Below are 21,686 nucleotides of genomic sequence, written 5' to 3' on the forward strand. Positions count from 1 at the left end.
TGCTATGACTGGAAATCCACTCAAGGGCAACAGGTATATGTATAACAATACCTAAAACATAAAAAATAAAAACAAAAAAACTATTGCCATTCAGTCAATGCTGGCTCATAGTGACCCCATGTGTTATGGAGTAGAACTGCTGCAAGGCGTTTTCTTGGCGGTGATCTTTACACAAGCAGAAAAACTCTTCCATTATTAAAGCTGTCCTTATGAATGAAAAAAAAAAAAAAAGCCCCCACTGCTGTCCAGTCGATTCTGACTCATAGTGCCCCCATAGGACAGAGTGAAACTGCCCCATCGGGTTTCCAAGGAGTGGCTGGCAGATTCGAACTGCCAGCCTTTTGGCTAACCACTGTGCTCCTAACCACTGCACCACCAGGGCTCCTATGAATGGAAGGCAGGTTCCTATTAATAGTATGTCATAGTCCTAGGAAAGCATTTGGGAATGGAAGGAAGAGGTTCAGCATAGATTGGCCGGTCCACTGTTTGGAGCCCTGGAGATAGACACAAGTTCTCCAGCCTTGAGCTAGGAGAACAATTCTGGAGAAAGCACGTGAGATTTTGAAGCACTGCAGACCTCAGAGAAGAAGACAGAATAGCAGAGATGATTAACAGCAGGGCCAGTGATGCCAAGTCCAGATGTTTCCCAGATGATCATGAGAAAGTCATCCTTCAGGTGGACCTCGCTCCTCAAAACTGTGAGAGAAGCACAGACGTAACAGAAGAGCTTGCTGGCCATGACATGATGTGAACTGGTGACCCACAGGGCAAAGGCCAAACACAAGGCCCTGCGCCAACCCCACTTTCACTGCTATTTTTAAAGCCCAGTGCGGGTGAGGGGCGGGGGGAAGTAGAGAGAGTTTTTCCACTAGCAGTCAGGAACCGAAATAGGAAAGATCAACAGAGGCATTTATAAACAATGAATGCCATTAATTTTTTTAAGCTAACAAGAGGTTGGAAAAGAAGTAACGTGGCAAACATCGGGGCATATAGGTGGGAGCAGAGGAGCCAGGAGTCTTCACGTTTTTAACGACTTCTTCATGTTTGCTTGTTCGCATTTCTAATGGAACCAGTGAATTACTGTATTATTGAGTTTCCTGGAAAATTTGGAAAGCATCTTGATCCAGTTGAACTCAGGATAAGGGAGAGATGAGATGGTTTATTTTTAATCAAGGTCCCGTGACTAGAGTTCAACTGTGATGGAAAATATGTTCCCTTTCTCCCCCTTTAAGAGAAAACTTTAAGAGAAAACTATTGAGTGAAGAGAGGGGATTCCAGAGTACTTGATTGTGTTCATGAGGAACCTGTACATGGATCCAGTGGCAGTCATTCGAACAGAACAAGGGGATACTGCCTGGTTTAAAGTCAAATGTTCACCATACTTACCCAATCTGTATGCTGAGCAGTTAATCTGAGAAGCTGGACTAGATGAAGAAGAACGCGGCATCGGGACTAGAGAAGACTCATGAACAACCCGTGATACACAGATGGCACAACCCTGCTTGCAGAAAGTGAAGAGGACTTGAAGCACTTACTGAAGAAGATCAAAGACCACAGCCTTCAGCATGGATTACATCTCAGATAAAGAAAACAGAAATATTCCCAAATGGACCAATAAGCAACATCATGATAAACAGACAAAATATTGAAGTTGTCAAAGATTTCATTTTACTTGGATCCACGTTCAACACCCATGGGAGCAGTGGTCAAGAAATCAAAGGACGGGTTGCTCTGGGCAAATCTGCTGCAAAAGACCTCTTTAAAGTGTTAAAAAGCAAAGATGTCACTTTGAGGACTGAGGTGTGCCTGACCCAGGCTATGGTATTTTCAATCACCTCATATGCATGTGAAAGCTGAACAATGAATAAAGAAGACCAAAGAAGAACTGATGCCTTTGAATTACACTGTGGCAAAGAATATTGAATATACCATGGACTGCCAGAAGAGCGAACAAATCTGTCTCGAAAGAAGTACAGCCAGAATGTTCATTAGAAACAAAGATGGTGAGACTATGTCTCACATACTTCGGACATGCTATCAGGAAGGATCAGTCCCTGGAAAAGTGCATCATGCTTGGCAAAGTGGAGGGTCAACGAAAAAGAGGAAGGCCCTCAGTAAGATGGATTGACACAGTGGCTCCAACGATGGACTCAAGCATAACAACGATTATGAGGATGGCACAGGACCAGGCAGTGTTTTGTCCTGTTGTGCATAAGGGTTGCTGTGAGTCAGGTCTGACCTGATGGCACCTAACAACAGCAACAATTGAGTGATAGGGGCTTAAGCTGTAATATCATCAGTCTAACTCTAAAGCTCTTTCTAGTATACCACACTGTAAAGACAGTGACAGGTAGTCTGGGATTCCTTTTGGAACGGTGAAGAGGAGATCACTGGAAGCCCTGGTGTGAACTAAGTCTGCTCAACCTCCCAGCATAGAGTGGCAAGAAGACCACTAGGCCAGGAGTCTTGACACTAGCGTTTTAGTAACAGCTCTGCCACGAAAGAGCACAGCGATGTTTTTAGCAAACCAGTTTGCTTCTCTGGACCTCAGCTTCTTTAGCTGTAAAATGACAGTGTTGACTAGCTCTGAATACCGAATGATTGAAAGTGACTTCCCAGAGAAGATGCTAAAGCTCAAACAGCTCAATAGCAAAAGTATTGTGATCGGTTAGTAGTCCCCAACGCGTACACAGAAGGAAGGAGCTCCACACACACGCTAGGTGTTTGCTATCCCTAGGCTACAGACCGATAAGGCAGGACTTGTCAACAACTTAATGTGCATACAAGGCCCCTGGGAATCTTGTTAAAATGCTGATCTTGAGTTAGCAGGTCTTGGGGTGGGTCCTGAGATTCTGCCTTCCTAACAGGCTCTCAGGTGATGCTGATGACGTTGGCCCAGGCAACACATTTTGAGGTGCGAGGCTTTAAGATATCTTAATGATCTAAATTATGTGACACTATGGCCTGGATGGCCCAGCGAAGGAGTCCTGGAGGTGCAGCAGTTAAAGCTCTTGGCTACTATCCAAAAGATCAGTAGTTCGAATCCACCAGCCCCTCTGCGGAAGAAAGATGTGGCCGTCTGCTTATGTAAAGATTACAGCCTTGGAAACCCTATGGGGCAGTTCTCTGTCCTGTCGGGTTGCTAGGAGTGAGAATCAACTCAACAGCAATGAGTTTGGTTTTAATTTTGATAGCTCAACAAGCCACTAGGAGTTATGTGGAGGAATATATTGCCTTAGGAACCTGGGAGAGAGAACATAAAATATAAAAAAGTAGAAAGCTCAATTTAAGCTTTTATCAGACTTGTAATTTTATCTCTTACATAGTTATTCATCTCCTTTCTTTCATCCCATGCATATTTAATAAATGCGAGCAGTAAGTAGACAATTTGGGATACACATGTAAGTACCTGAGCCAAGGCATACAGAAGGTGTTAGAGAAACCCAAGTGAGGGAACAGTAATTCTACCTGTGGAGGAAGAGATCACTGAAAGTTCCATGAAGAACGTAGCTTTCCAGCTGGGCTTTGAAGGATAAATAGGAGCTCACCACTCCCTACCAAACTCGGCTCCAGTTCTTAGCAGCAGCTTCCAGTTGAGTACAAAGTACCAAAACACGCCATCTTCTCTTTAAAAGAGAAGTGTGACAGTCAAAACTTAATGCCTCAGAGACCAATGTTGTAGGCTAGTGATTATCCAGGTTAACTGCAGCGTCTCTGCTCCCTTGGTAAGCTCACCGCACAAGAGGCATCGTATCCAAAAGCAGATCAGAAGGTTCCACTACAGCCATATGCCCCATAATCTCCATTCGGGCAACGTCTGACCACATATATATCCGTGGTCCATTGTGCACCCTTCAGGGGATGCCCACAGCCGGATTCAATAGGGAGCCCACCCTGCCACCCCCACCTGTGGGAACAGGCACCACTGCTGCTGGGTGGAGTGGGCGCCTGATACTGCTCCCGAGCACCCAAGGTCGGCAGGCATTGCGGGGCTGGGCCAGGGCAGGGGCACTGGGTCGCCGAGACGCTCCCCTGTTGCCCCGGTACACGCCCCGGACTGCCCTGCCATGACCTTCATGGGTGCAGGGCCGCATGCTGGGCAGGACCCCGCTACTGCACTCGCCTCGATCACCCTCAGCAGAAGCTGCCCAGGCCACACCACACAGGAGCCCCAGGACTGTGCACCAGGAAACCCCATGCCCAGAAGACACGGGTGTCTGTACAGTGTCCAAATCACATAACATCTTATTTCACAGAAAGTACTGCGGACATTAAATGGCCCATGACTGTATTTGGTTTGGTCAGATATAGTATTCAAAAAGAGTTCTGGACCAGTGCATCCCTTTGTCCCTGATTTCCAAACGTGATGAATCTATGATCCGGTATCTTACTGCAGCCAGAAAACATAGCTACAAGGTTGTAGTCAGACCAAGCTGACTGAGAAGAAACAAATAAGCAAAGGACACCAGCCCAGAGATGCAAAGTCAGGCACAGATTCAGGCAAACCAGGTGTAGGGTTCTAGCTCTACCACTCAAGACCTGAGTAATCTTGGGCAAATTGTTTAAGTTCTCTATCATGGATTTTCCACCTAGAGAATAATAGCTAACTTCAAGGTATTGTTGTGTGAGATAGAAATATGCAAAGTCCCCAATTTTTGGCAACCCTGAGCACGGTCAAATGGCTCTGATCCCAATGGTATTGCAGCTTTGAGCCTTTCAGGAATAAAAGCAGGCTGTTCTCTCAAGCAGAGGAAATGTGTAGTCGGGATACCTGGGTACAAAAGGTGTCTCTACCCCTGTAAGGCATGTGGACTTAGACCAAGGACCTCCCCTCCCCACGCCTCAGTTTCCTCAGCTATAAAAACCAAACCCACTGCCATCCAGTCGATTCCGACTCCTAGCAACCCCATAGGGTTTCCGAGGCTAAAAATCTTTACGGAAGCAGACTGTCACATCTTTCCCCGGAGGAGCCACTGGTCGTTTCGGACCGCCAAGCTTTGGTTTAGCAGTTTGTTTAACCGCTGTGCCACCAGGGCTCCTTTCAGCTATAAAACAGAGCTGGCAGTGACTTTGCTGCCCAGGTAGGGTTTCAAGATTTAACAAATGAAAATACAGGATTACCAGTTAAACTTGAACTTCAGATAAATAAATGTATTTTTTTTAGTATGAGTGTGTCCTGGGCAGTATTTGAGGTAACGCCTGTCTCATGCAATATTTGGGACATATCAAACCAAAAACCAAACCTGTTGCTGTTGAGTCCATTCCAACCCATAGCAACCCTATAGGACAGAGTAGAACTACCCCATAGGGTTTCCAAGGAGCGACTGGTGGATTCAAACTGCCAACCTTTGGGTAGCAGCCAGCTCTTAACCACTACCCACCAGAGCTTCATTTGTGACATAGTTATACCAAAAAATTATCTGTTGAAATTTAAATTTAACTGGACTTCCTGTATTTAATCTGGCCTCTGTCTGGGAGGGTGGAAGTTGCGGGGGGGGTCTCTGTCACTGCTTTTCTGAGTTGTTCGACTCCCTACCCCAACTACAAACCCCCAAAAATGGCGACCCCCCAAAAATGAAATTGCAGAGTGCTCTCTCTCGTTTCAATAGGACTTCCTCTTCTAGTTCTTCAAAAATAGTAACACCTCCTTTCAAAAAATGTTCATAATATTTTATTTTTTATTACAAAAGGAGAATACACTCTTTAGAGAAAATACCCATAAACAGAATCGAAAACTGTAAAGCATTTATAATTCCTCCCCCAGATAGAAATATTACTAATGCCTTAGTGTGTGTCCTGACAGACGTTTTTACCTGCAGGTACGTGCATACTTTAAATGAGAGTTCTCTAAACGCATTGTGTGTTGATCCTGTGTTCTCTAAACATGTTGTGTGTCGACCCTGTGTCCTCTAAACACATTATGTGTTGATCCTGCATTTTCTAAACACGTTGTGTGTCGATCCTGTGTTCTCTAAATGCATTGTGTGTCGATCCTGTGTTGGCTAAACACGTTGTGTGTCGATTCTGTGTTCTCTAAACACGTTGTGTGTCGATCCTGTGTTCTCTGTACACATCTGTTGATCCTGCATTTTCTAAACATGTGTGTTGAGCCTGTGTTCTCTAAACACGTTGGGTGTCGATCCTGTGTTCTCCAAACATATTGTGTGTCGATCCTGTGTTCTCTAAATACATTGTGTGTCGATCCTGTGTTGGCTAAACACATTGTGTGTCGATTCTCTGTTCTCTAAACACGTTGTGTGTCGATCCTGTGTTCTCCAAACACGTCGTGTGTCGATCCTGTGTTCTCTAAATACATTGTGTGTCCATCCTGTGTTGGCTAAACACGTTGTGTGTCGATTCTGTGTTCTCTAAACACGTTGTGTGTCGATCCTGTGTTCTCCAAACACATTGTGTGTCGATCCTGAGTTTTCTAAACACATTGTGTGTTGATCCTGATTTTGGCATATTATTTTTAGCAACATTATATTTCAGACATCATATTATGTCAGTAATTATTAATTAAAAATTCTTTCCGTGACCAAGAAAGTATTTTGTTATGTGGATGTACCAAACTTTCAGTAACGAATCCCCTATTTTGTGGTATTTTGGTTCTTTTATGTTTTCCCAATATTGTATACAAAGCTTCAGTAAGCGTTTTTGTGGTAAATCTTTGCAAACACGATAACTGTTTTCTTAGGACCCGATTCTAAAATTGAAATTACTGCATCAAAGAATCCCGCATTGGTTTAAAGCTTGTGATGCCCGCCCCCAAATTAGCCTCCCCCCCATCACTCCACAATCAATGACGGTATTTGTGTCGCTTTCTTAATCTTTGCACATTTGATAGGGGAAAAAAATTGTTCTCTTACTATTTTTATTCCCAGTTCGTTGATTACCAGTTAAGTCTGTCATTTATTAAATGCTAAACTTTCAATTCCGTTTCTTTTGTAAATTATCAGTTTATGTCTTTGGACCACATATCTTTTACCTTGTTCATCTTTCCCTTTTAATTTGCAAAAACTGCTTATAAATCCAGCATAATACAGTGTGATGGTGCTGTTGTATGCCACCAGTCAATCCCAACTCATAGCGACCCTATAGGACAGAGTAGAGCTGCCCCATAGTGCTTCCTAGGGTATAGTCTTAATGGGAGCAGATCACCAGGTCTTTTCTCCATGCAGCAGCTGGTGGATTTGAACCTCCAATCTTGTGGTTAGCGGCTGAGCATTTAACCATTGTGCCGCCAGGGCTCCTTACATCAGAATTAGAAGTCCATTTATAAGGTTAATCAGATTCATAGCCATCTCTACTGATAAGTTACCCTTGCATTCCTGAAATAATCCCAGCAAGAGCATGGCCTACTCTTCTTTTTATACAAGATAAGCTTTATTTTGCTTACATTTTATTTAGAATTTTTGCTTTTCTATTCACAAATGAGATTGGTCAGTAGCTTCCTTGCTTTGCCTTGACAAATTTTGGCTTCATTTACACTGTGTCTTTTTTTATTGTGGTGAAAATAAAATAAAACATATGCCATCTCAATAATTTATGTACGTATAATTCAGTGATATTGATTCTTCAAATTGTGCAACCGTTCTTGCTATCCTTTTCCAAATAATTCCACCACCATTAACATAAACTAAAGCTCCCTAAGCAAGAAGTCCCCCTCTCCCATTCCCTCCCACCCCTGGTAAACACTGATAATCTTTGGGTTCTCTATATTTGTTTATTTCCTAAGAATGAGATCATACAGTATTTGTCCTTTTGCGACTGACTCATTTTGCTCAGCATGATGTTTCCGAGGTTCTTCCATGTTGTGGCACGCATCAGGCTTCATAGCTCTTCGTGGGTGAGTAGTATTCCATTGTGTGTATGTACCACATTTTGTTTATCCATTCATCTGTTGATAGACATTTTGATTGTTTCCACCTTTTGACTATTGTGAAAGGTGCCGTAGTGAACGCTGGCGCACAGGTTTCTGTTTGAGTCCCTGCCTCCTCTTCTTCTGGGTATGTGACTAGGATTGGGATTGCTGGGTCTTCTGGTAGCTCTGCGTTCCGCTCTTTGAGGAACTGTTTTGCACAGCAGCTGCGCTACTCTAGTTCACAGCAGCAATGGGCTCCAGTTTCCCCGTAACCTCACCAACACCTGTGGTTTTTGTTTTGTTTTTTAATCGTTGTCGTTCTAATGTGGGCGAGGTAGTATCTCATCGTGGTTTCCATTTGTATCTCTCTAATGGCTGATGGTGGTTAAGTCATAGGGCTCCTAACCAGAAGATTGGCAGTTTGAATCCACCAGCCATTCCTTGGAAACCCTATGGGGCAGTTCTACTCTGTCCTATAGGGCTGCTATAGGTTGGAATCGACTCAACGACAACAGGTTTGGAATGGCTAAGGGAGCCCTGGTGGCCCAGTGGTTAAAGCACTAGGCTGCTAACCAAAATGTCAGCAGTTCGAACTCACCAGCTGCTCCAAAGGAGAAAAATGTGGCAATCTGCTCCTTAAAGATTCACAGCCTTGAAAACCATATGTATTTTGGATTCTGTGTCCTAGTATTTTGTTGAATATTTCTGGGTCTGTATTCATTAGTGATGTTGGTCTGTGGTTTTCTTTTCTTGTTGTGTCTTTGCCTGCCTTTAGTATCAGAATAATGCTTGCCTCAGAATGAGTTAGGACATGCGCCCTCCTCTTCTCTTTTATGGGGTTGCTATGAATCGGAATTGACTCTACAGCAGTGGGTTTGGGTTTAATGGTTAATGACACTTGAGCGTCTTTTCATGTGCTTTTTGGCCATCTAAATATCTTCTTTGGTGAAATATCTCTTCAAGTCTTCTCCCCCCTTTTTTTTTATTATTGTACTTTAGATGAAGCTTTGCAGAACAATCTAGTTTCTCACTGAATAGTTGGTACACATTTTTTTCTGACATTGGTTAACAACACCACGACATGTCAACACTCTCCCTTCTCAGCCTTGGGTTCCCTATTAGCGGCTTTCCTGCCCCTCCTGCCTTCTAGTCCTTGCCCCTGGGCTGGTGTGCCCCTTTAGTCTCATTTTGTTTTATGGGCCTGTCCAATCTTTGGCTGAAGTGTGAACCTCTGGAGTGACTTCATTACTGACTAAAAGGGCCTCTGGGGGCCATACCCTCTGGGTTTCTCCAGTCTCTGTCAGGCCAACAAGTCTGGTTAGCAGTTCAAACCCATCCAGCACTCCTCGGGAGAAAGACCTGGCAATCTGCTTCAGAAGGACCGTAGCCTTGAAAACCCTGTGGAGCAGTTCTACTCTGCAACACGTGGGGTTATCAGGAGTCAGAACTGACTCAGCAGCAACTGGTTTGTTGTTTTTGTTTTTTAATTACTCTATAACAGCAACTAGACCAGTGTTTTACCGAACAACTGGGCACCATTGCCTAGCCAAGTTGACACATAAAATTAACCATCACAATGACCCACATTTTACATTTTTTAATTATTTGGAAAAAAGCAGGAGAAGAATGATATTTTGTGACATGTGAAAATTATATGAAAGTCAGATTTCAGCATCTGTAAGTAAAGTTGTATTGGGACACAGCCACCCCCATTTTTTAACTTATTATTTATGGCTGTTTGTGTTTCAATGGCAGAATTGAAATGATGTGACAGAGACTATGGCCTGAAAAGTCTAATATATCTATCTAGACCTTTATAGAAAAACTTTACTACCCCAGGTGTCTTAGTCTTCTAGTGCTGCTATAACAGAAATACCACAAGTGGATGGCTTTAACAAAGAGAAGTTTATTCTGTCACGGTCTAGTAGGTTACAAGTCCAAATTCAGGATGTCAGCTCCAGGGGAAAGCTTTCTCTCTCTTTCGGCTCTGGAGGAAGGTCCTTGTCCTCAATCTCCCCCTGGTCAAGGAATTTCTCAGGCACAGGGACCCCATGTCCAAAGGACGTGCCCTGCTCCTGGTGCTGCTTTCTTGGTAGTATGAGGTTCCCAACTCTCCGCTTGCTTTCCTTTTCTTTTATCTCTTGAGAGGTAAAAGGTGGTGCAGACCACACCCCAGGGAAACTCCCTTTACCTTGGATTAGGGAGGTGACCTGAGTAAGGGTGGTGTTATTATCCCACCCTAATTCTCGCAGCATAAAATTACAATCACAAAATGGAGGACAACCACACAATACTGGGAATCATGGCCTAACCAAGTTGACACATATTTTTGGGGGGGGACACAATTCAATCCATGACACCTGGTCTAATTCCTGAGAAGTGAAAAAGAAATCTTCTAACTTTAAGTTATCAAGGATTTCATTTTATTTGGATCCACAATCAACGCCCTTGGAAGCAGCAGTCGAGGAATCAAACTATATATTACATTGGGCAAACCTGCTGTAAAACTCCTCTTTAAAATATTAAAAAGCAACGATGTCACTTTGAGGACTAAGGTGCACCTGACCCAAGCCATGGTATTTTCAGCAGCCTCATATGCATGAATAAGGAAGACTGAAGAAGAATCGATGCCTTTGAATTATTGTGTTGGTAAAGAATATTGAATATACCATGGACTGCCAGAAGAACAAACAAATCTGTCATGGAAGAAGTACAGCCAGAATGCTCTTTAGAAGTGAGGATGGCAAGACTTCATCTCATGTACTTTGGACATGTTATCAAGAAGGACCAGTCCCAGGAGAAGGACATCATGCCTGGTAAAGTAGAGGGTCAACCATAAAGAGGAAGATCCTCAATTAGAAGAATTGACATGGTAGCTGCAACAATGGGCTCAAACATAGCAATGATCATGAGGACGGTGCAGGAGGGGCAGTGTTTTGTTCCATTGTTCGTAGGGCCGAGATCCCCTCCACTGCTGCCAAAACCCCCAGATACTTGGAATATAAGTAATTCTTCAAATAAGGGGTTGGAAGTTTTCTGCCTTCCTCCTAGTAATTATGTTTTCACTTGATTAGCCTCTAAATATTTTAAAACTACAACACTAAATATCAGATGAGCATTTCTAATGCTGCGGTAAATGTAATAAAAATATCACTGGTGATACACGTCCATTGTGGGGCGGTTTGGGGAAACTCTGGTGGCGTAGTGGTTAAGTGCTACAACTGCTAACCAAGAGGTTGGCAGTTCAAATCCTCCAGGCGCTCCTTGGAAACTCTACGGGGCAGTCCTACTCTGTCCTATAGGGTCATTATGAGTTGGGATCGACTCGATGGCAGTGGGTTTGGTTTGCTTTTGGGAGGGATTGATACCAGACAGTAACAGCTTTAATTCTATCCCTTCTCCCCCCTGAGTGAGTAGACTCCAAAGGAGTTACACTCCACGACCCTCTCCAACAATCTTATTTCTCATTTTACCTCCATTCATTTGTTTTTCTTTCAAAATACCCTTTGTCCACATGAGAAGGGGCAGAATCGTGCCCAGTGGCTCCATTTGACTTAGCTTGCCTTCTTAGCTTGCTTTATGTGGCTTCAGAATCTTAGAAAGTGTCTCCACATCATTGCTTGGCATCAAAGAGGAATAGAGTATGAAAGTAATGGGAATACATCTTATGTTCTGTATGTTTTTTTTTAATTCCACTGTAGAGTAGGCATTGACCTTTGCAAATCGTTCCATGATTATTTATATTTTGAAACCAATAGTTTTTAATAAAGTCACTAAAGATATAGAATTTACACATTTCTTTCCCAGAAATCAAAATTCCACATATAACCATACACACCATCATTTATATGTGTCAGGTCAGCTGCTTTTTCATTGTATCAGTTGTTATGGATTGAATCGTGTCCCCGCAAAATGTGTGTCAGCTTGGCTAGGCCATGATTCCCAGTATTGTGCGATTGCCCACCATTTTGTGACTTGATGTGGTTATCCTATGTGTTGTAAATGCTAAGCTCTATGATATTAATAAGGCAGGATTAGAGGCAGTTATGTTAATGAGGCAGGACACAATCTACAGGATTAGGTTGTATCTTGAGTCAATCTGTTTTGAGATATAAAAGAGAGAAGCCAGCAGAGAGACAGAGGGACCTCATGCCAACAAGAATGAAGAACCAGGAAGGGAGCATGTCCTTTGGATCCAGAGTTCCTGTGCTGAGAAGCTCCTAGACCAGGGGAAATTTGATGGCAAGGACCTTACCCTAGAGCCAACAGAGAGAGAAAGCCTTCCCCTGGGGCTGGCATCCTGAATTCGGACTTCTAGCCTCCTAAACTGAGAGAGTAAATTTTTCTTTGTTAAAGCTATCCACTTGTGGTATTTCTGTTATAGTAGCACTAGATAACTAAGACATCAGTACATGAAACTATGGCTAGGTATATGTTTATGCACTCCTATAATTAGGTATATTTAGGAATAGAGTGGCAGGCACTTCTGGATTATATATATGAGGCTAACACGGTAATGGAAATCCGAGGCATCTCTCTGACAGGGTAACACAGCCTTCACAGAGGCTGTAGTAAGCATGATCAGCGTCTGCAGAAATGTGCTAAGTCATTCCATAGGGAGAAAGCAGAGGCCAGTGGAAGCTGTTAGCTAGGAGTCCACAAGCAAAATGCCAGAAGTCAAAGGGCACAGCTAACAATTCTGATCCGAATAGTTGTCGAGACCCGCTTTGAGGAGGACACACAGTACCCAGTATAGCAGAGGGAGCAGTGATCCCAGAGTCAGTTGCAGCTTCTTGGATCAGGAAGGCATCTGATCAAACAGCATCTGGCCTGGGTTGTAGGCTCAAGCAGGAGCTTGGATAGTTCTGGGCCCCAGCAGATCAGCATGCGGTCATATTAGAACGTCGGTATAAACAGCCAGACCATCCAAGCAAAAGGCCAGGCGGTGAAGATCGGCAGGCAGTCTAGAACCCAGTGGTCAACAAGCCCCTGGGAGTTAGGGAACTACAAGACAAAACCTACATCTTTCTATAGGTAGTTCCATGTTTATTGGTGAAGTGGGGTCCTAGCTTTCTCTCAGCCTGGTCACTTTGCTGGCCCAGGCCTGGGTAGGCTGGTCATTTCTGATGGACAGTAGCATACTCTGTGCCAGGCACCTTACTGGGCATGGAAGATCCAGAGGTGAATAAATTAACCTACACTTCATGTCAAAGTCCCACTTTGTAGAGAAGGAGATGGCCTGTTGTGCTAAGTACTCTGGGAAGCATGAAGGAACCCAGGAGAGTGGCTAGTTCTACAGTTATGGAAGGAGGGAGGGAGGGTGTGTGTCCTTAAAGGTGTGTCATAGAAGATGAGAAGCGGTTTACCAGAAAGGCAGTGTGAGCAGCCATCAAGAGACATGTTGGTAAAACAAGGGAAGAGCCAGGGTGGAGCATGTTGAAAATGAAGAGAGGAAAGTAGGCGGGAGTCCCATCATGGAGGACTTCCTTTAGCTGATTCCTACATAATCCTCTTTCATCCCTTGCGTTAATTATGTTCAAGGGTAAACTGCTCGTGAATAGTGCTAGCTGCATGATTATGCCTATTTTATTACACAGTAGCAGTTTTGTTACAGCCTTTAGTTTAAAAATACTGACTCTGTCATCTTAACTACTGTTTGTGTAATCCCTAGCCCTCCAAATGCCTCTTGTCTGCCCAAGCACTAAAAACTCACCCATTGCTTTTGCTCTCATCTCTCTGCCTTTGAGATCCTTCCATAACGTAGGTGTTTGGTCCTCTCCAGGCTCTGCGCACTCTTGATGTAAACACCACTTAGTCTCCTCTCTAAGCCATGGCACAGTGCTGGTGGAGGGTCAGGGGAGTCCCACAACTAAACCTTTCTAGAACAGGGGTCTAGAAAGTCTTTGGATTGTCTTGATTGTATTTACCATTGAATCACTTATAGATATTTTATATATTCCAAGAAAATTTTTTGGATATCTTTATAGATAACCATATTTTATACATACAGGTTTTCAAGATTTTTTTCCCAAAATCATAGTAAAGAGTTGGCTTTATTGTCTAATTTTGATTAATTTTAATCAAACAAATTAATGGAATAATTCTATAGATATACAATCTGGAAGCAAACTAATTGTTACTAAGAGTTATAACCATTGTTCACTGCTGATTCAAGTACTGTACTGTGATTGCACTTCTTTTCTTTTTTTAGTTTTACCCATTCTCCAATTATTTCTGCAGTTAAGTGATCTCCATTGTAAATAACTTTTTTATCCTATTTTATCTTTAACTCTGATATCATATGAAATTTAAGCGATGTCTCAATGGAAGTATCTTATTAAAATGAGTCTGGCCAATAGTTTTACTGATATATATATAATCAGTTTCCTTTTTTTAAAAAAAGGAACTTGTTGCCCAATGTAGTCAGTACAGCCACCTATAGGGAGAAGAACTGTTCAGTGTTTTCCCCCAACATCTATGTCTAGACTTCTCCATTCACTAGATCTTTAACACGTGGTTTTCTACGGTTGCTCACTTTTGCATGGTAGTAAATAATATATTATGCTCATAAAACAGCCCAGCACCTGATACCCAATCAATGTTGTGTGTTGAGCCATTCTAAACTCCATTTAAGTATCGTAAATAACATTCTTAATATTTTCAACTATAACTCATTTAATGTCCTAGATTTAGCCCAGAACTTCAAATCTCCAGGGCGGAACTGATAGTTTATGCAGTGAGCAGACCCCACATCCCCTATATCTTGATATACCAAGGGCCACATCATTCCAACAGGCTGACTTGACCCATTTTTCATGGACTTCATTTGTCATTTGCTTTTTTGTCACGGTAATCCATGAAAATAAAGACAAATGGTACTAAAAGAACCACAACAGAAACTGTATTATCCTATCGTCGAGTCTCACTTTGGAGCCCTGGTGGCACAGTGGCTAAGAGCTCAGCTGCTAACCACAAGTCGGCGGTTCGAATCCACCAGCCAGTCCTTGGAAACACTATGCGGCAGCTCTATTCTGACCTATAGGTTTGCTGAGAGTCAGAATCGACTCAGCTGCAACAGGTTTTTTCATGCTCTTTAATTGTTTCTTCTGGTATTTATTTCAGTATTTCTACCTGTTGTGCTTCTACTGCTATTTCTTGATTAATCAAGCATTTATTGGCTTCCTGCTATAGGAGTGGGGCATAAGTTCTCATACTTTCAGCACTACTCCTTGTTCCTGTCTTCCTTGTTCTCACCTTCCCAAAACAGTTACATCATAATCTTTGTTTCCCTTGCTCCTGTCCCCCCCAAGTAGTTAATCACTATTTTGTGTTAGCCAAATAGTCAATTTATACACTATTGTGACTATTATTCGCTGCTGATTCAAGTATTGTACTATGATTACTTTTTTTTCCTTACACGGGTTTTATTTTTCCTGCAATTAGTAGTTTTTTTTACTTCCTTAACTTCCCATACACTGATAACTTTTATTGTAAAAAAGCTCCCATAAAACCCTAAAAAAAACTTTATCAAATGCCATATCAATTATAATATCCAAACATCAATAACTTTTCAAGTTCCATCTTTCCAAGTACACTGCCTTACTTCATCTTGCAGCTCCAGTCTAGGATAGTTGGCAGAGTTGTCACATAGGAACTATTGTTTACCTCTCCTCTTGGTCAGATCTTCTGCTGTGTACTGAATCTGATAGTTTCCTCTTCCTTGATTTATTTCCTCACTTTTCTGAGGCACATTCTCCAGTAGTTTTCTAAGAAAGAGTGCATGGAAAGTAAATATTTTGAATCCCTGAAGATCTGAAAGTGTCTACATTCTACCTTCATATTTGTTGGCAATGTAGCTGGGTGTAAAATTCTAGGTTGGAAATCATTTTCTCAGAGTTTTGAAATTCCGGTCTTTAAAGCTCCACCGCCTTTTAGCTTCCAAGTTGCTTTTGGGAAATCCAAGCTTTCTCTCTTCTGCTAAATTTCCTACCATACCTTCACTTGCTTTCTGTCTTCCAAATATATATTGAACACTTTATTACTTTTGCCACTCCCTCAGTAATCTTTTTTTTTTTTTTTTGAGTTTATGTCTTTTTTTTATTCCTTTACTATAATTTTAGTGTGATTTTAGAGTGAATAAGTGGAAAACTCACATGGCCAGTCCACCATGTTTATCCAAAGTTCAGTGACATTTTTAAGCCTCCAAGTCCACGCAATCACTTCCCATATATTATGACACTGGGAACCCTGAGAATAGGTAGTACTACTCCCATTTGTTGTGGAGATAGCAGAGGCTCCAGGAGTATTAGTAGTTTGCTCAAGTTTAAAGAGCCAGCATGAGAGAGATTCAAATTTAAAACCATGTTTTTTCTCACTCTGCTCAAGCGTGTCACATGCATGATGCTTTTATGACAGAGGTCACCGGTTACAAAACAGGTCAGACCATCAGGGGCTCCTCCATATCTGGCTGCTGTAAACCAGCTCCACTACCCTGATGTGAATGATTCCTTTGAACTCTTCTCCAAACCACAGAATGTAAAGCTTTCCTCTTCAATTACTCTTTTATTCCAGAGTAGAAATTCAGAACACCTAAAACCAAATAATTGCTGGGTGGTCTGACTCATACAAAATGGTGCAGTGTATTAGAACAGACAAAACCAAAATTACGGTGTTTGGGGTCTGAAGGAAAATATGCCTTAATATATAATGATGTTATTTCAGAGTCGAGCACAAAATGAAATAACTTTCCTCTTTGAAGCTTTTACTTACATTCCCACAAATAACATTCCCTAATTTGAAAACAAAAAATAAGTGATTGCTTTCAAAGTCCAGTCTTTTGAAGGCATTGCAGAGCTTTTCAACTAAGTGGTTGTTCTGAAAAAGGAAAGGGGACTTTCCAACTAGTATTTATAAACAAGCACACATAGTCAATAATGTATGCTGTGTTTATGTGTCACTTCCACTTTCTGTCTGTGGCTATAGCAGCAGACACACTTTGTTTTCAATGATGCCTTCCTGGAGGGAGTTTTCAGGTAATACCCTCTGCAGAGTTTCCACGTATTTGTCCATTCAAAAGTTTGTCTGTTGCTTTTCCTAATAGCAAGTCAGGCAGGTCTTTGCAGTCCTTTATTTTATCATCTAATTAGCCCCAGCTGCATCTCCGTGTAGATTAAATAACCCAAATAATGGAAGTAAATGATTGAGTCAAGCAATGAAAGGGCAAAACTAGGCAGTACCTCCCCTGACCTGGGTCAACTCGTTCTTCTGTTCACACCCTCAGGCTTCTCCTCTGTAAAACAAAACAATTGAAACGGATGTACTTCGAGTCCTCTTTCATCTCTTGAATACTATGTCTACGCCACTGATGAATCAATGTCACTGAAATTCTCTGAAACAGTCACCGCTGTTTCAATATATGTGTGATTATGAAAGAATTCGTTCATTCGTTTAATACATATTTATAGGTGTTACATAACTAATACATATGAACGTGCTCAGAGCTCATTTTAATGGCAAATGGACAGACACCATTCTTAGCTTCATTGAGTTCAAAGTCCAGAGAAAAAGGCCAACAAAAAACGAGCTCTGAAATAGATAATAATTGTGATCAATGTTGTGAAAGATAACAACAGAGTACCGTGAGAAAGAATAATAGGAAAAGGATAATTTAACAGATGGGGGAAAAAAATAAACCCACTGCCATTGAGTCGATTCCGACTCATAGGAGTGTGTCAAAAAAGCTTCATTGAAGAAATAACAGGAGATCCGCGGGATGGGTAGGAGCCAGCCAGGTGAAGAGTGACAGAAACGGCATCCTCGGCACGGGGAACAGCATGTATAAAGACCTGGGATTAAAGGGGGTGTGCCTTCAAGGAACTACAAGAAGGCATAGCAAACAAGAGGGGCCAGCCTAAGACAGAGAGGTGGGCTCCCGGCAAATCATGTAGAACCTCACCACTATGGTGAGCATTTTGTATAATGTCAGAAAGACAGGGAGGACCTACTGAAAAAGAAAATTAAGCAAGAAAGGGAGCTGATTTGATAACATTTTTAAACGATTACTCTGGCCACTGTACAGACATTGGAAAGGCAAAAACAGAGGAAGGCAATTCAGTTAAGGATTAATCCCAGCAAGGGATGAGGGTGGCTTGAACGGGGAGGCAATGGTGGAGACAAGGGTCTCGGACTATCCTCATAGTGTGTCTGTAAGTGGCTGTGATATGCAGTGGGGTACCCGTGGCCTCATGTCTCAACTACACAGTCATATTAATCTCTGCATCTCCATTCTAAACAAACTGTACCAGGGTCCTGATGTCTCTCAGGAGGACTTCTGGGGCGGCATTCCACATGATCCACCTCTGACCCACAGGAAGTACTCACACGTCATTCACCCTCACAGGCTCTTGGAGCGCAGGCTTTCCCCACATGGCGTCATTCCCCGGTAGGCTAACAGATCTGTGCTTGCCCACACCTCTCACCATTGACTTCACCAGGCATGGTATGGTCACACCATGTATCCCACAGACTCCAGAAGACAGGGGCCAAGCTTTCAAAATAGCGTCTTTGAAGTCCTTCTCAGTAGGATTGAGGAGAGAAGGAAGCACCTCCGTCCTCCCCACTATGATAGAGAGGTGAAGGTGAAGCTAATAGGTTCCTCAGCAACTTACAAAGAAATCCTCTCTCCAGCCTCCCACCTTTTGTAATACACTTGAGGTGCCTGGTCAACTAAGAGCTGTGGAAGTCATTGTGGTACCTCATTTTTGAGTCCTGCCTGGGGGCCTACCACCTTACTGTGGTATATCAGAGCAGTTGGCACCTCTTGTCCTGCATACTCGTGTCCTAGCCTAAATGGAGACAGAAAACATCCCATCTTAACATCCTTTTCAAGCCTCCATCAAGCTGCTTTCTAAAATGATAAATACAGGTACCCAGTGCCGCTACCATCTCCTAAGCCTCCCAGACACCACGCCCCTGTCTGTTCTCCCTTATGTCGCCCTATCGCCCCAGCCTTGGTGCAGCAGTGCAATTCCCAGGATGGCTCCCTGCCTTCCCCCTCCTCCTCTGCCTTCTTCTCACCACATTATGGTACCCTCTCCAGAAAGCTAAGTGACTCCTGCATTCTGCAGCAGGGTTTCATTGTTACCCACCTCCTCCTCCTCTTTCCCCTGCAGGGGCTGGTGTCTAACTGAGCCCTCCCTCCCACTTTAGAACACCATCAGCCCTGCTCTCACACAGACCCTGCCCTCCCAACCCCTCACCCATCGATCAATTTCCTGAGAATTTGTCCAACATTTCAGACTGTGTGATGGGAAGATGAGTGAAAATTGGGGAAATATCAGGACTTGCACTACTCAGTAATTCATACAGAAGAGCAGAAATGAGTCACCTATACAAAGGGCAAAGAAAGTGGAATTTGCTAGCATGAATTGAGGGAACAAAGAAAGTGGAGGAGGCTGAGCTTTTCTGGAGTGATGAATAGGCAAGTAGTGGGGAGAAGCCAGAGCTGATACCTTTGGTAGGAAATGTGGGAGAAGGTAGAAGAATCTACCCTAGTATTTTGTCCATTTTGCAAACTTCATGCAAAAGCCACAGGAAAGAGGAACTACCTGGTTATGGGGGCAACCTATTTTTCCATAATTTAAGACTAAAAAAAAATCAAACCCATTGCCATCGAGTCAATTCCAATGTATAGCGACCCTATAGGGCAAAGTAGAACTGCCCTATAGGGCTTCCAGAGAGCGGTTGGTAGACTCAAACTGCTGACCTTCTGGTTAGCAGCCTGAGCTCTTAACCACCACACCACCAGGGCTTCAGTTTAAGACTAGTCACCAGGAAAAGGCAGGCTGTGTCCTAACCAGAGTTCACCATGTGCCCGACAGGAACCAACGCTAAGCACGGACTGCGCTGCAAGGCCTGTAAGATGAGCATCCACCACAAGTGTATGGACGGCCTAGCGCCCCAGCGGTGCGTGGGCAAGCTGGTAAGGGCTCATGCCGGGAGCGAGCCCCAGGACATCCTGCCCGGGGCACTTGCTTGCTCTGCTGAGATCATACTCTCCAAGCTCCTTCCCTGCAGCGCCCTGAGAACTGGCCATAGGAAGGCAGTCCCCGAATCCCTGACCTGCCAGCTTGGCATCCTGGTCCATATAAGTGATTGAGTAGAGGAAGAACGTTGTCAACCTAATAGACAAGTGTCCCATGTGTGAAAAGAACTCAGGGTCCTTACTATGGTGACCAGCTTGTCCCAAGCTGGGACTTTCTGTTTTAGCACTTAAAGTCCCTGGTATCCTGGGACTGTCCAGGTTTTAAAACTGAAAATTCTACATCTTGGGAACTCCCTCAGTCCCAGGCAAAATGACAGCTGGTCCACTCTAGTCCTTATTGGCTACCAACTGAATGGGTGTCAAGAGTGGGATAGAGCTGACCACCAAAAATGGAGAGAGTGATAAAAATCTGTACCACTTTAGCTGAAGCATGATGGCCAAACCAAAGGACGTTGGATAGCCCTGGCCCATTATGGGCCAACAATGTCACCTCAAGAGTGTGGATTTCAGTACTGGTGGCACACCTTGGAAAACAGTAATCCAGAGCACTTTTGAGGGTATTTGAACCTAAGATGGCCAAAGAAGTGTAGAAGAAACCAGGAATGTTTACCTTGGATAATACTTAGGACATAACAGCTCCCTTCAAAAAACTTAAAACTTGTCACACAGAAGGGAATTCAATTATCATTTGTGGCTCCAGGGAGAAGACCTAGATCTGCAGGTACCAAGTCTTAACAATCAAAGGTAATGTCCCCAAAGATCTGCCTCCGGGGTGAGTGAGTGCCCTGTTACTGACAGTGTTCAAACAAAGGAGGACACCATTTGACAGGAATGTTGGAGAAGATTCTGGAGTCCTAGTGGGGACTGGGGGGCAGACCACTAAGTTCCCTTCCAACAATGGGATATAGTAGGGCCAGGAGCTTGCTTTCTGGATGGAGCATACCTTGCCTACTGCCACCTGTATCTCCCCAACACGGATAAATTATAGAACAAGTCATCATCTTAAAGGGAGACAGGGAGGTGCCTCTGAAGAACAGAACTGGTTTGTTTTAGGGCTCTTGTGTTGTTTTGTCCACCTTATTAGTTACACTAAGCCCTTCTCTTTCTCATTCTCTCTCCAGCCGAAGGGGTTCCGGCGTTACTACAGCTCCCCCTTGCTCATTCACGAACAGTTCGGATGCATTAAGGAAGTTATGCCCATTGGTGAGTTCAGACGGTGATGGATCAAGTTTTCAGCAGCAAAGTCAGCATTAAGGCTGCTGTTCTTCCAGTCCTGAAAACCAGTGGGATGTCTTCGTTTGTTTGGTGGCTCTCTGGCTTTTGATTATTTATTTGTGTTGCTGGATGGAAAGTGTACCATGGACCAAATTCTCCAGGAATTTTCATTATCTCCCTGATGAAGCTCTAAAACACCCAAGTCCAAAAAGTTCCTCATACCCCACGCCACCCGTCAACAGCATGGTAGACTGGAAAGAGTATGGAGTGTGGTATCCCATAGACCTGGTTTATAGCCCAGCCCTTCTGTTGACCAACTATGTGTCATGAACAAGTTACTCCACCTGTCAGACCCTTAAAATGAGAACAGCAATAGCCATATTTCATAAATGTTGTAAAAATAAATATAAATCACAGACCAATGCTTAGCAGAAATCCAATGAATACGTTATTCCTTAATGAGGACAAGACATATGTCCCGTATTTATAGATATTTCTAGCTTGGATGTCTTATTTAATACCCCCCCCCCCCGCCGAAATTCTCTACATCTATTTTTGCCTCTT

At 43.2% G+C, this 21,686-nt stretch overlaps 1 protein-coding gene across 2 annotated transcripts in view; it reads left to right on the forward strand.

The window, feature by feature from the left end:
• STAC (SH3 and cysteine rich domain) overlaps positions 1–21,686 on the forward strand; it is a 134,939-nt gene that overhangs the window by 55,295 nt on the left and 57,958 nt on the right. For both annotated transcript variants that reach the window (XM_064277454.1, XM_064277455.1), the window contains exons 3-4: positions 19,744–19,844; positions 21,029–21,110. In XM_064277454.1, the coding sequence (XP_064133524.1) occupies positions 19,744–19,844; positions 21,029–21,110 (183 nt within the window). The remainder of the gene's footprint in view (positions 1–19,743; positions 19,845–21,028; positions 21,111–21,686) is intronic.

This window comes from Loxodonta africana, chromosome 27 (genome assembly GCF_030014295.1).
Source record: "Loxodonta africana isolate mLoxAfr1 chromosome 27, mLoxAfr1.hap2, whole genome shotgun sequence".
In the NCBI taxonomy this organism is placed as follows: Eukaryota; Metazoa; Chordata; class Mammalia; order Proboscidea; family Elephantidae; genus Loxodonta; species Loxodonta africana.